Raw genomic sequence first — 15,056 nt, 5'->3', positions numbered from 1 at the left:
ACTGCTCTAAAGCCAATAATAATAATAATAATGGCTTTTGTTAAGCGCTTACTATGTGCCGAGCACTGTCCTAGACACTGGGTTAGATACAAGGCGATCAGATTGTCCCGCGTGGGGCTCACATCTTAATCCCCATTTTACAGACGAGGCAACTGAGGCCCAGAGAAGTGAAGTGACTTGCCCAAAGTCACACAGCAGACAAGTGGCGGAGGCAGGATTAGAACCCACGACCTCGGACTCCCAAGCCCGGGATCTTGCCACTGAGCCACGCGGCGAGAGTCTGAACGCTTGTTTAGGAAAACGATCCCGGCGGCAGAGTGAAGCCCAAGCGCTCGGTCTGGTGCTCTGCACACAGTAAGCGCTCAATAAATACGATTGAATGAGTGAATGAATGAAAGTTAAGCGCCCAATAAATACAACTGAACGAGTGAATGAATGAAAGTAAGGACTGGAGAGGGGACAGGAGGCAGGGAGGTCAGAGGAGAGGCTGACCTCGGCCTTCCCGCGGGGTGACAGGGATGGGATCTGGGGTGGAGAGGGATCAGGCGGCTTCCGAGGGACGACGGACCGTGTGGAGAAGCCCCCTTCCCACCCCCAGAAGCACCAAAGCCACAGACCTGCACCGTCGTTTTTCAAATAATTTATTTTAGGAACTTTAACTGAAAAACCTGGAAAAGGGGAATTACAGAGGCGGACGGAACAGACACCAGAGAGTCGTAACTCACTGGCTTTGAAACAGCACTTAACGTTCCTCGAAAAAAGGAAAAGGAAGAGAAGGAAAAGAAACCCAGACAAGACCCCAGTGAGCCCGGGGAAGGGCATTTGGTGACTGACTGAGGGACGGAGGAGGAGGCGGCGCCGGACTGGGCCCCGCTCTGACGTGTAGAAAATGAAAATAAAAACCAATAAAATGCAGCTTCTCTTTTATTAGGAAATATTTGTTTTTTTAAAAAAACCATACAGCCGCGCGTCTCGGTAACAAAGATTATTGCTTCGTGTTCTCAGTACTAACAGGTCAAGTACCTCTTGTGCTGACAATTAACTCTCCGAAGGAGTTGAGGGGTCTGGGGGTGGGGGGGACCCGGGAGAGGGGCCCCCCCCGGCTCAGGTCCGTCCTACGTCTCGGAGAGGATCCTCGTCCCGGATCCCGCCCCGTCCCTCCGGGTCTTTGGTTGGCGGAACCCCAGATCCCAAATCCTCTCCTGCCCTCCCGCCGGTGCCGTCCGGGCGGGCGGCGGGAGGGTCCGGGGCGGCCGCCCGGGGGGAGAGAGAGCCGAGCGAGGCCGCGCCGTCCGTCGCGAGGCCGCGGTCGGAGTGTGGGCAATCCCTGAGAAGCCCGTCGCCCACCCCTGGGGTCTTCTTCCGCCCGCCAAGCGGCCCTCGGCCTTCCCGACAGGGAGGAGACACGAAGGCCCGGCCCGGAGGGAGACCCTTGGGAGAGTTAATTCGTTTCCAACGGGGCAGGGCGGGCGGTCCCTCCCGTCCAAAGCCGGGGCTTCGGATGGAGGTCTTGGGGGGGGACCAACCCGGGCCTCCTCCCTCGCTCAGCCTCGTGGCTGAGGGGAGAGGGTGGCTTCTCCCTGCCTCAGTCGAGGCCTTAACCCAAATCTTACAGTAATGGTGTCCAGGAAGAGGGGGGAAGGCCCCGGTTTGGGGGGAGGCGAGCCCCCAAGAGGGCCACGGGGAGGAGCGGGGGCTGCGGGCTGCAGCCGGGGTCACCTCACGGTATTTACATATATGATACAGGAGAGGGATTCGACCCGGGGCCCGGGAGCCGGGGGCGCCGGGCTGCCGCGTACCAAAATATACACTTGTCCTCCCGCTGGTGTGGGGCTCCGGCCCCCGGCCCGGAGCTTCACATTCACAAACCCAGAAACGGGTTAAAAACGTTTCCTTAAAATAAAAAAGGGAGAAGAGGAAAGAGGAAAAATCAGAATGAAAGAACGGCGGTGGACGCGGCCCGGGGGACGGGGACGGGGGGCGGGCCGCGGCTCGGACCACCGTCACCCTAGCTACACGCGAGCGCGGAAGCCGATTCACGGGGGGCTCTACGGGGTCGGCGGGGAAGGAGGGAGGGGCACAAACCCAAAGGGGGAAAACCGGGAGGCTACTGGCTAATCCAAAATAAATAAAAGCGGCGGCGGGAGGGGGAGAGGGTTAGTAAGGGCAGCGAGATGATGTCCGTGGGGCAGGAGCCGGCGGCCGGCTGGCAGTGTGCAGCGTCGCGAGAGGAGGAGGAAGACGAGGAGGAGGAGGACGAAGAGGAGGAGGAGGAGGATGCGATGGCGGCTGGCCCTCGTCCCCCCGGCCTTCGGCCGGTCCTGCAGCCCGCTCTCCTCAGGCAGCTGCCGGCCGGGACTCTGGGAAGAGAGGCAGAAAGGATTACGGGACCGCCCCAACAGCCCTTCCCTTTTTCATAATAATAATGATGACATTTATTAAGCGCTTACTATGTGCATGGCACTGTTCTAAGCTCTGGGGAGGTCACAAGGTGATCAGGTTGTCCCACGGGGGGCTCACAGTCTTCACCCCCATTTTCCAGATGGGGTCACTGAGGCCCAGAGAAGTGAAGTGACTTGCCCAAAGTCACCCAGCTGACATTCATTCATTCAGTCGTATTTATTGAGCACTTACTGCATGCAGAGCATGAGGTAACGAGAGGTGAGGTGACCTGACCACCTTAGTACAGCGTCCTGAACACAGTAAGCGCTCAGTAGATACGATTGACTGATTAACCCCCATTTTATAAATGAGGTAACGAGAAGTGACATGACCTGCCCAAGGTCACAGGAGACGAGCGGCAGAGCCGGGATTAGAACCCCCCTCCTCCTCCTTCCCATCCTTCCCGCCTTACCTCCTTCCCCTCCCCACAGCACCTGTATATATGTATATATGTTTGTACAGATTTATTACTCTATTTATTTTACTTGTACATATTCATTCTATATATTTTATTTTGTTAATATGTTTTGTTTTGTTGTCTGTCCCCCCTTCTAGACTGTGAGCCCGCTGTTGGGTAGGGACCGTCTCTATACGTTGCCAACTTGTACTTCCCAAGCGCTTAGTCCACTGCTCTGCACACAGTAAGCGCTCAATAAATATTTGGACAGTGCTAACAGCCATTGGAAAACGTTTAGTACATATTTACTATTCTTTTTATTTTGTTAATGATGTGCATATAGCTTTAATTCTATTTGTTCTGACGATTTTGACACCTGTCTATGTGTTTTGTTTTGTTGTCTGTCTCCCCCTTCTAGACTGTGAGCCCGTTGTTGGGTAGGGACCGTCTCTATATGTTGCCAACTTGTACTTCCCAAGCGCTTAGTCCAGTGCTATGCCCACAGTAAGCGCCCAATAAATATTTGGACAGTGTTAACAGCCATTGGAAAACATTTATTAAATATTTACTATTCTTTTTATTTTGTTAATGATGTGCATATAGGTTTAATTCTATTTGTTCCGACGATTTTGACACCTGTCTCCAGGTTTTGTTTTGTTGTCTGTCTCCCCCTTCTAGACTGTGAGCCCGTTGTTGGGTAGGGACCGTCTCTATATGCTGCCAACTTGTACTTCCCAAGAGCCTAGTACAGTGCTCTGCACACAGTAAGCGCTCTGATGTGCATATAGCTTCAATTCTATTTGTTCTGACGATTTTGACACCTGTCTCCATGTTTTGTTTTGTTCCATGTCTCTCCCTTCTAGACTGTGAGCCCGTTGTTGGGTAGGGACTGTCTCTAGATATTGCCAACTTGTACTTCCCAAGCGCTTAGTCCAGTGCTCTGCACACAGTAAGCGCTCAATAAATATTTGGACAGTGTTAACAGCCATTGGAAAACGTTTAGTACATATTTACTATTCTTTTTATTTTGTTAATGATGTGCATATAGGTTTAATTCTATTTGTTCCGACGATTTTGACACCTGTCTCCAGGTTTTGTTTTGTTCTCTGTCTCTCCCTTCTAGACTGTGAGCCCGTTGTTGGGTAGGGACTGTCTCTAGGTATTGCCAACTTGTACTTTCCAAGCGCTTAGTCCAGTGCTCTGCACACAGTAAGCGCTCAATAAATATTTGGACAGTGTTAACAGCCATTGGAAAACGTTTAGTACATATTTACTATTCTTTTTATTTTGTTAATGATGTGCATATAGCTTTAATTCTATTTGTTCTGACGATTTTGACACCTGTCTCCAGGTTTTGTTTTGTTGTCTGTCTCCCCCTTCTAGACTGTGAGCCCGTTGTTGGGTAGGGACCGTCTCTATATGCTGCTGACTTGTACTTCCCAAGAGCCTAGTACAGTGCTCTGCACACAGTAAGCGCTCTGATGTGCATCTAGCTTCAATTCTATTTGTTCTGACGATTTTGACACCTGTCTACATCAATCAATCAATCAATCGATCGTATTTATTGAGCGCTTACTGTGTGCAGAGCACTGTACTAAGCCCTTGGGAAGTACAAGTCGGCAACACACAGAGACAGTCCCTACCCAACAGCGGGCTCTACACGTTTTGTTTTGTTGTCTGTCTCCCCCTTCTAGACTGTGAGCCCGTTGTCGGGGAGGGACCATGTCTAGATGTTGCCGACTTGGACTTCCCAAGTGCTTAGTCCAGTGCTCTGCACACGGTAAGCGCTCAATAAACACGATTGGATGAATGAATGAATAAATACGATTGAATGACTGAATGAACCCGGGTCCCCCGATTCCCTGTCCTGTGTCCCTGGGCAGCATTGCTTCCTTCCACCACCTCTCAGCTGCCTGGCCTCCTCTCGGCTCCCCGTCGAGGACAAGGGGCCTAGTCTCTCCCCTGTCAATCAATCAATCAATCAATCGTATTTATTGAGCGCTTACTGTATGCAGAGCACTGTACTAAGTGCTCGGGAAGTACAAGTTCCTGTCCCGCCCCGGCTATCCCAAGCCACGGAAACCCCGCTCTCGGGCCCTCGCCCACCTACACCCCGCCGCCCCTGCCCAAGCCTCCTACCTCCTTCCTCCTTGGCCCCCAGCCTCAGTGGTACCCGTTGGTGAAAGCTGTCGCAATCAAAGGACCCTAAAAGGGAAAGAGAATTGAAACGGAGATGATGATGATGATGGCCCACGGTGCCGCGTGCCCGGCGGCCCGCGGCCTCCCCTGAGGAGCGCGGGGGGCCCTCCCGGGGGACCGGCCGGGGGGTGCTCACCCCAAGGCTGTGTCCGAAGCCGGTGCTGGGTGCGGGGCTGGCGGCGCTGATGTAGCTGCTGACGCCCGAGTCCTGGTTGGCGGCTCCGTACAGTTCCGCCATGGGCCCGGGGCTGGTGGTGCCCAGGAAGCCGCCCGTGCGGCTCGGGGTGGAACCTAGGTGGGGAGTCGGCGCCCAGGACGGGTGAGAACCTGGCAGCCCGCAGAGAAGGCCCCCAAAAAGCGGTGTGGCTCAGTGGAGAGAGCTCGGGCTTTGGGGTCAGAGGTCATGGGTTCAAACCCCGGCTCTGCCACTTGTCAGCTGTGGGATTCTGGGCAGGTCACTTCTCTGGGCCTCAGTTCCCTCATCTGGAAAATGGGGATGGAGATTGAGAGCCCCCCTGTGGGACAACCTGATCACCTTGGAACCTCCCCAGCGCTTAGAACAGTGCTTTGCACGTAGTAAGCGCTTAATAAATGCCATCATCATCATTATTATTATTCTCAGGGCCTCAGTTCCCTCATCTGGAAAATGGGGATTGAGACTGTGAGCCCCCCGTGGGACAACCTCATCACCTTGGAACCTCCCCAGCGCTTAGAACAGTGCTTTGCACGTAGTAAGCGCTTAATAAATGCCATCATCATTATTATTATTATTCTCAGGGCCTCAGTTCCCTCATCTGGAAAATGGGGATTGAGACTGTGAGCCCCCCCATGGGACAACCTGATCACCTTGGAACCTCCCCAGCGCTTAGAACAGTGCTCTGCACATAGTAAGAGCTTAATCAATGCCATCATTATTATTATTACTATTCTCTGGGCCTCAGTTCCCTCATCTGGAAAATGGAGATTGAGACTGTGAGCCCCCCCATGGGACAACCTGATCACCTTGTATCTCCCCAGTGCTTAGAACAGTGCTTTGCACATAGTAAGAGCTTAATCAATGCCATCATCATTATTATTACTATTCTCTGGGCCTCAGTTCCCTCATCTGGAAAATGGGGATTGAGCCTGTGAGCCCCCCGTGGGACAACCTGATCACCTTGTAACCTCCCCAGCGCTTAGAACAGTGCTTTGCACATAGTAAGAGCTTAATCAATGCCATCATTATTATTATTACTATTCTCAGGGCCTCAGTTCCCTCATCTGGAAAATGGGGGTTGAGACTGTGAGCCCCCCGTGGGACAACCTGATCACCTTGTAACCTCCCCAGCGCTTAGAACAGTGCTTTGCACATAGTAAGAGCTTAATAAATGCCATCATTATTATTATTACTATTCTCAGGGCCTCAGTTCCCTCATCTGGAAAATGGGGGTTGAGACTGTGAGCCCCCCGTGGGACAACCTGATCACCTGGTAACCTCCCCAGTGCTTAGAACAGTGCTCTGCACATAGTAAGCGCTTAATAAATGCCATCATCACCCGACCCACCGACGGACGGACAGACGGACGGGCGGACCGATGGATAATAATAATGATGGCATTTGTTAAGCACTTACTATGTGCAAAGCACTGTTCTAAGCACTGGGGAGGTTACAAGATGATCAGGTTGTCCCACGGGGGGCTCACAGTTTTAATCCCCATTTTACAGATGAGGTCACTGAGGCCCAGAGAAGTGAAGTGAGTTATCTAAAGTCACACAGCTGACAGTTGGCGGAGCCGGGATTTGAATCCCTGACCTCTGACTCCAAAGCCCGGGCTCTTTCCACTGAGCCACGTGGCTTCTCGGGGGGGCTGACACCTCTCACCCCACCCTCCCCAGAGGGATGATGATGATAATAATGATGATGGCATTTGTTAAGCGCTTACTATGTGCCAAGCACTGTTCTAAGCGCTGGGGAGGTTACAAGGTGACCAGGTCGTCCCACGGGGGGCTCCCAGTCTTCATCCCCATTTGACAGATGAGGGAACTGAGGCACAGAGAAGTGACTTGCCCAAAGTCACACAGCTGACAAGTGAAGCAGCGTGGCTCAGTGGAAAGAGCCCGGGCTTTGGAGTTGGACGTCCTGGGTTCAAATCCTGGCTCCGCCAATTGTCAGCGGTGTGACTTTGGGCAAGTCCACTTCTCTAGGCCTCTTTGACCGCATCTGGAAAATGGGGATGAGGATTGTGAGCCCCCCTGTGGGATGACCTGATCACCTTGTAACCTCCCCAGTGCTTAGAACAGTGTTTGGCACGTAGTAAGAGCTTAATAAATGCTATTATAGGTGGTAGAGGTGGGATGGCTGTCTCTGCGCCCGCCCGGGGCCCCCGTGACGCAGGTGTCCCTTACCTGTGCCTCGGACCACGGCCGCCGCGGCCGCCGCCGCCATCGGCCCATACGCCGTCAGAGGGATGGCTGCAAGAGAAGGCCTGGTTTCCTCAGAGACCCCCAGAGGCCTCTCCGGCCCCATCCCAGCCCGCCCCGGGCATCCCCTCCGGCCGGGTGTCCGTGCCCGGGAAGCAACGCGGCCCTGCCTCCTTCCCATGGAGGCAGCGTGGCTCGGTGGAAAGAGCCCGGGCTTTGGAGTCAGAGGTCATGGGTTCAAATCCCGGCCCCGCCAATTGTCAGCTGTGGGACTTGGGGCAAGTTACTTCGCTTCTCTGGGCCTCAGTGACCTCATCTGTCAAATGGAGATTAAGACTGTGAGCCCCCCGTGGGACAACCTGATCACCTTGTAACCTCCCCAGTGCTTTGCACATAGTAAGCGCTTAATAAATGCCATTATTATTATTAGATAGAGGAAACTGAAGCCCAGAGAGAGGGGAGTCCAGCTTTAATGATAATAATAATGATGGCATTTGTTAAGCGCTTACTATGTGCAAAGCACCATTCTAAGTCCTGGGGAGGTTACAAGGTGATCAAGTTGTCCCCCAGGGGGCTCACAGTCAATCCCCATTTTACAGAGGAGGTAACTGAGGCCCAGAGAAGTGAAGCGACTTGCCCAAAGTCACACAGCTGACAGTTGGCGGAGCCGGGATTTGAACCCATGACCACTGACTCCAAAGCCCGGGCTCTTTCCACCGAGCCACGTTGCTTCTCTGCTTTCCCACCCCGTGGTCCCCAGGGGCGGAATCCTCAGTGGACTTGGTGGGGAATGCCCCATTGGTCCCACTGTTGGGTAGGGACTGTCTCTATATGTTGCCAACTTGTAGTTCCCAAGCGCTTAGTATAGTGCTCTGCACACAGTAAGCACTCAATAAATACGATTGATTGATTGATTGATTGATTGATTGATTGAGAGGAGCTGGAAAGAGTCCGGATGGAACTCAGAGGGAAGAACTCTCCCTGTGGTTCCCGTCATGGGATTTATTAAGCCTTTACTGTATGCAGAGCACTACACCGCACACTGGGCCCACCATTTCCCCTTGCGCTTCCCTCAGGGGCAGGCCTGGCCAGGGACTCTCTATCTCCTGGTGGAAGGTGTGGGAAGAGGAGGGATGGAGGGAGAGAGGGAAGGAGGGAAGGAAGGGAGGGAGGAAAGAAGGGAGAGAGGGGGAGAGAGAAGGAGGGAAAGAAAGGGAGGGAGGAAAAAGGGAGAGAGGGAGAGAGGAAGAAAGGATGTGAGGGAGAAAGGAGAAGAGGGAGAGAGGGAAGGAGAGAGGAAGAAAGGAAGGGAAAGAAAGGGAGGGAGGAAAAAACGGAGAAAGGGAGAGAGGAAGAAATGAAGGGGGGAAGGGAGGGAGAGAGGAAGAGAGGGAGAGAGGGAGAAAGGAAGTGAGGGAGAAAGGAGAAGAGGAGGAGAGGGAGGGAGAGAGGAAGAAAGGAAGGGAGGAAGGGAAAGAATGGGAGGGAGGAAAAAACGGAGAAAGGGAGAGAGGGAGAGAGGAAGAAAGAAAGGGGGGAAGGGAGGGAGAGAGGAAAAGAGGGAGAGATGGAGAAAGGAAGTGAGGGAGAAAGGAGAAGAGGGAGAGAGGGAGGGAGAGAGGAAGAAAGGAAGGGAGGAGGGGAAAGAAAGGGAGGGAGGAAAAAATGGAAAAAGGGAGAGAGGGAGAGAGGAAGAAAGAAAGGGGGGAAGGGAGGGAGAGAGGAAAAGAGGGAGAGAGGGAGAAAGGAAGTGAGGGAGAAAGGAGAAGAGGGAGAGAGGGAGGGAGAGAGGAAGAAAGGAAGGGAGGAAGGGAGGAAGGGAAAGAAAGGGAGGGAGGAAACAACGGAGAAAGGGAGAGAAAGAGGGAGAGAGGAAGAGAGGAAGAAAGAAAGGGGGGAAGGGAGGGAGAGAGGAAAAGAGGGAGAGAGGGAGAAAGGAAGTGAGGGAGAAAGGAGAAGAGAGAGAGAGGGAGGGAGAGAGGAAGGAAGGGAGGAAAGGAAGAAGAGGGAGGGAAAGCGGAGGGAGGAAGGGAGAGAAGAGGGAGGGATGGGATAAATATAAGCCGATCAGGTTGGACACAGTCCATGTTCCATGTGGGACTCGCGGTCCCCTTTTACAGATGAGGGAACTGAGGTCCAGAGAAGGGAAGTGTCTCACCCAGGGTCACAGGGCAGACAGGTGGTGGGGCCGGGGTTAGAACCCTAGACTGTGAGCCCGTTGTTGGGTAGGGGCCCTCTCTATGTTGCCAACTTGTACTTCCCAAGTGCTTAGTATAGTGCTCTGCACATGGTAAGTGCTCAATAAATTCAATTGAATGAATGAATGAATAAAGGAGGGAGGGAAAGGGGAAGGAAGGAAGGGAGGGAAAGAAGGAGGGAGGGAGGGAAAGGAGGAGGGAGGAAGGAAAGGAGGGAAGGAAGGAAGGCGGGAAAGAAGGAGGGAAGAAGGAAGGAAAAGAGGGAAAGAAGGAGGGAGGAAAATAATAATGATGACATTTATTAAGCGCTTACTATGTGCAAAGCACTGTTCTAAGCGCTGGGGAGGTTACAAGGTAATCAGGTTTTCCCACGGGGGGCTCACAGTCTTAATCCCCATTTTGCAGATGAGGTAACAGAGGCACAGAGAAGTTGAGTGACTTGCCCAAAGTCACACAGCTGACATGTGGCGGAGCCGGGATTTGAACCCATGACCTCTGACTCCAAAGCCCGGGTTCTTTCCACTGAGCCATGCTGCAGGGAAGAAGGGAAGGAGGGAGGAATGGAGAGAAGAGGGAGGGAAAGAGGAAGGAAGGAAGGGAGGGAGGAAGGGCAGCTCTGGGCTTCTCTGGCTTCCAGCTTTTGGGCCATTCTTGCCCCCTGGTCCCATCCTGCAGAGAAGCAGCGTGGCTCAGTGGAAAGAGCCCGGGCTTTGGAGTCAGAGGTCATGGGTTCAAATCCTGACACCGCCACTTGTCAGCTGTGTGACTTTGGGCAAGCCACTTCACTTCTCTGGGCCTCAGTTCCCTCATCTGTAAAATGAGGATGAAGACTGCGAGCCCCCCCGGGACAACCTGATCATCTTGTAAGCTCCCCAGCGCTTAGAACAGTGCTTTGCACATAGTAAGCACTTAATAAATGCCATTATTATTATTATTATTATTATTATTATTATCCTGGAGCTTGGCAGAGGCTCCTTGGGCTTTCAGCTCCCCTGGGGACTGCCCATTCTCGTCTGCTGTTTCACAAACCATCTCCAAGAGAGGGCCCGATCATCATCAACGGTATTTTTTGAGTGCTTACTGTGTGCAGAGCCCTGTACTATGCGCTTGGGAGAGTACACTACCACGGCCTTGGTAGACACGTTCCCTGACCACAAGTCTAGAGGGGGAGACAGACAGGGAGAAATAATAATTATTGAGTGAGAAATAATAATAATAATGATGATGATGGCATTTGTTAAGCGCTTACTATGCACTGTTCTAAGTACTGGCAGGGGGAAATGGCCCTGAAAGATGTAAGAGTGGGTTTGGAGGGGGGAAACGGCAGCACAAGAAACTTCTGTTTCCACTTGTCCTGGCTGCTGCTGCTGCTGCTTAGGATGAACTGTTGGGTGGGTTGGGAAGTGGGGAGAAAGAAGGGAGTGTGGCCTGTGGATGGGAAACCTCGGGTGACATTTTGAGACTGCCAACTGTAAGCTCGCTGCGGGCAAGAAACGTATCTGCCGCCTCTGTTATATCGTCCTCTCCCAAGTTCTTAGTGCAGTGCTCTGTACATAGTAAGCGCTCAATAAGGGCCCGCTGTTGGGTAGGGACTGTCTCTATATGTTGCCAATTTGTACTTCCCAAGTGCTTAATACAGTGCTCTGCACATAGTAAGCGCTCAATAAATACAATTGATGATGATAACACTTCCCACAGTACCTGTATATATGTTTGTACAGATTTATTACTCTATTTATTTTACTTGTCCATATTTACTATTCTATTTATTTAGTTAATGACGTGCATCGAGCTTTAATTCTATTTGTTCCGACGAATTGACACCTGTCCACATGTTTTGTTTTGTTGTCCGTCTCCCCCTTCTAGACTGTGAGCCTGTTGTTGGGTAGGGACTGTCCCTACCTGTTCCCGACTTGTACTTCCCAAGTGCTTAGTACAGTGCTCTGCACACAGTAAGCACTCAATAAATACCGTTGATGATAATGGTAACATTTCCCACAGCACCTGTATATATATTTGTACAGATTTATTACTCTATTTATTTTACTTGTCCATATTTACTATTCTATTTATTTTGTGAATGATGTGCATCTAGCTTTAATTCTATTTGTTCCGACGACTTGACACCTGTCCACATGTTTTGTTTTGTTGTCCGTCTCCTCCTTCTAGACTGTGAGCCCGTTGTTGGGTAGCGACTGTCTCTATCTCTTCCCGACTTGTACTTCCCAAGCACTTAGTACAGTGCTCTGCACACAGTAAGCGCTCAATAAATATCATTGATGATGATGGTAACATTTCCCACAGCACCTGTATATACGTTTGTACAGATTTATTACTCTATTGATTTTTCTTGTCCATATTTACTATTCTATTTATTTTGTGAATGATGTGCATCTAGCTTTAATTCTATTTGTTCTGACAACTTGACACCTGTCCACATGTTTTGTTTTGTTGTCCATCTCCTCCTTCTAGACTGTGAGCCCATTGTTGGGTAGGGACCGTCTCTATATGTTGCCAACTTGTACTTCCCAAGCGCTTAGTCCAGTGCTCTGCACACAGTAAGCGCTCAATAAATACCGTTGATGATAATGGTAACATTTCCCACAGCACCTGTATATACGTTTGTACTGATTTATTACTCTATTTATTTTACTTGTACATATTTACTATTCTATTTATTTTGTGAATGATGTGCATCTAGCTTTAATTCTATTTGTTCCAACGACTTTACACGTGTCCACGTTTTGTTTTGTTGTCCGTCTCCCCTTTCTAGACTGTGAGCCCGTTGTTGGGTAGGGACTGTCTCTATCTGTTGCCAACTTGTACTTCCCAAGTGCTTAGTCCAGTGCTCTGCACACAGTAAGCGCTCAATAAATACCGTTGATGATGATGGTAACATTTCCCACAGCACCTGTATATGCGTTTGTGCAGATTTATTACTCTATTTTACTTGTCCATATTTACTATTCTATTTATTTAGTTAATGATGTGCATCTAGCTTTCATTCTATTTGTTCCGACGACCTGACGCCTGTCCACATGTTTTGTTTTGTTGTCCGTCCCCCCCTTCTAGACTGTGAGCCCGTTGCCGGGTAGAGACCGTCTCCATCTGTCGCCGACTTGTCCTTCCCAAGCGCTTAGTCCAGCGCTCTGCGCACAGTCAGCGCTCAATAAACGCGACCGAATGAATGAATGAATAAGGTTGAAAAGCTCTGCCGTAGCGCATCCCGTTCCTCTCCGAATAAGAGGCATGGAATTCGTTAGGCGCTCCCCGGGTGCTAAGCGCTGTGCAAGAGAAGCCGAAGCACGGTCCCCGCCCCATGTGGGACCCTCCCTTCTCCCGGTAAAAAAGCCCCCCAACTCTGCCGCCCCTGAGCTTAGAAGGACGGCTGTGGAAGAAAGCTCTTGTTTTCTCAGGGCAGTAACAGGAGTCACATCTTCCACACACTGCCCGGAAAAAGGAGCTAACGGGGTGGCGGGTGAAATCGCCCCAGCCGTCCTCAGTCCCGTACCCTTACCATCTTTTCCTCGGCCCAGTTTGGCTCTCATCGCCAATGGCTTCCTCCCACCTAAGTCCCCCACGGAGACTCTCTAAACCGCCTCTTCAGGGAGCGCAGGGGCGTTCGTCCACTGCCACGGGTCGGGCCCGTCTTCTTCGTCTTCTCAGCCTTCTCTCTGATCTCCCATCCTCGTGTCTCTCTCCACTTCAATCCATACTTCATGCTGCTGCCCGGATTATCTTTGTCCAGAAACGCTCTGGACATATTACTCCCCTCCTCAAAAACCTCCAATGGCTACCGATCAATCTGCGCATCAGGCAGAAACTCCTCACCCTGGGCTTCAAGGCTGTCCATCACCTCGCCCCCTCCTACCTCACCTCCCTTCTCTCCTTCTACTGCCCAGCCCACACCCTCCGCTCCTCCACCGCTGATCTCCTCACCGTACCTCGCTCTCGCCTGTCCCGCCATCGACTCCCGGCCCACGTCATCCCCCGGGCCTGGAATGCCCTCCCTCTGCCCCTCCGCCAAGCTAGCTCTCTTCCTCCCTTCAAGGCCCTACTGAGAGCTCACCTCCTCCAGGAGGCCTTCCCAGACTGAGCCCCTTCTTTCCTCTCCCCCTCGTCCCCCTCTCCATCCCCCCGTCTTACCTCCTTCCCTTCCCCACAGCACCTGTATATATATATATATATATATATATATATATGGTTGTACATATTTATTACTCTATTTATTTATTTATTTATTTATTTTACTTGTACATTTCTATCCTACTTATTTTATTTTGTTGGTATGTTTGGTTCTGTTCTCTGTCTCCCCCTTTTAGACTGTGAGCCCACTGTTGGGTAGGGACTGTCTCTATGTGATGCCAATTTGTACTTCCCAAGCGCTTAGTACAGTGCTCTGCACATAGTAAGCGCTCAATAAATACGATTGATTGATTGATTGATTCGTCATCCCCGGCCCGGGTGAACCATGGCTGGGCCCGGCAGCAGCTCCTTTGCTCCCCTCCTCTCTCCCCTCCTGTTTCCCTCTACCCCCACCCGCCCCTGCCCTCAATCCCAAGGGACGGAGGGCCCGTGGCCCAGCCAGATGACCGGAGGGAGGCCTCCGTTTTCCGGTCTCCCTTCTCCCCGTCCGGCCCGCGAGTTGTAGGAAATCCGAGGGACTGACCTGTGAGCTCGGGGAGGACTGGGGCGCTCGGGAGAGGGGTCCGCTCTACCCGGAACTCTAAAAGGAGAGGGAAAACGGCTTAGGAAGGTGGGGCGGCCCCGGGGCTGGGGTCCGGCAGAAGGACACGCGGGGGACACTCACATCCGCTGGGGCAACTCATGCAGAGCTCTCGGGAAGCTCCCAGCGGGCAGGCGAAGGGGCGTGGGAAGAGCGGAGGAAAGACAGAGAGAGATGGAGAGAGAAAGAGCCAGCCCACTCCACGGTTGCCTCCTCCCCGCCCAATACAGGCCTTGGGTCTCTAGGAGCGGGGCAATAGACTCCAGCAGCAGTGTGAGCCGCCGAGCCCACCTCCCTCCTTCACCTTCCTTTATCCGCCTGGGGCCGAAAGGCATCTTGGAAAGAGCCCAGAGGGCACTCCCTTCAAGGCCCTGCTGAGAGCTCACCTCCTCCAGGAGGCCTTCCCAGACTGAGCCCCTTCCTTCCTCTCCCCCTCGTCCCCCTCTCCATCCCCCCATCTTACCTCCCTCCCTTCCCCACAGCACCTGTATATATGGATATATGTTTGTACATATTTTTTTTTACTCTATTTATTTATTTATTTAATTTATTTGTACATATCTATTCTATTTATTTTATTTTGTTAGTATGTTTGGTTTTGTTCTCTGTCTCCCCCTTTTAGACTGTGAGCCCACTGTTGGGTAGGGACTGTCTCTATATGTTGCCAATTTGTACTTCCCAAGCGCTTAGTACA

The 15,056-nt window shown here is 51.9% G+C and overlaps 1 protein-coding gene across 2 annotated transcripts in view; it reads right to left on the bottom strand.

Moving 5' to 3' along the window:
- Positions 1-632: 632 nt before the first annotated feature.
- MSI1 (musashi RNA binding protein 1) overlaps positions 633-15,056 on the bottom strand; it is a 64,923-nt gene continuing 50,499 nt past the window's right edge. Inside the window, exons 11-15 of one of the 2 annotated variants that reach the window (XM_038763850.1) lie at positions 14,306-14,362; positions 7,424-7,489; positions 5,175-5,365; positions 4,979-5,044; positions 633-2,360 (exon numbers count right to left, since the gene is read on the bottom strand). In XM_038763850.1, the coding sequence (XP_038619778.1) occupies positions 5,003-5,044; positions 5,175-5,365; positions 7,424-7,489; positions 14,306-14,362 (356 nt within the window). In that variant the 3' untranslated portion in view covers positions 633-2,360; positions 4,979-5,002. The remainder of the gene's footprint in view (positions 2,361-4,978; positions 5,045-5,174; positions 5,366-7,423; positions 7,490-14,305; positions 14,363-15,056) is intronic. The other variant, XM_038763851.1, reaches the window with a different exon arrangement.

Source organism: Tachyglossus aculeatus, chromosome 21, assembly GCF_015852505.1.
Source record: "Tachyglossus aculeatus isolate mTacAcu1 chromosome 21, mTacAcu1.pri, whole genome shotgun sequence".
NCBI classification, from domain to species: Eukaryota; Metazoa; Chordata; class Mammalia; order Monotremata; family Tachyglossidae; genus Tachyglossus; species Tachyglossus aculeatus.
This window is presented reverse-complemented; position numbering and strand designations above follow the sequence as displayed.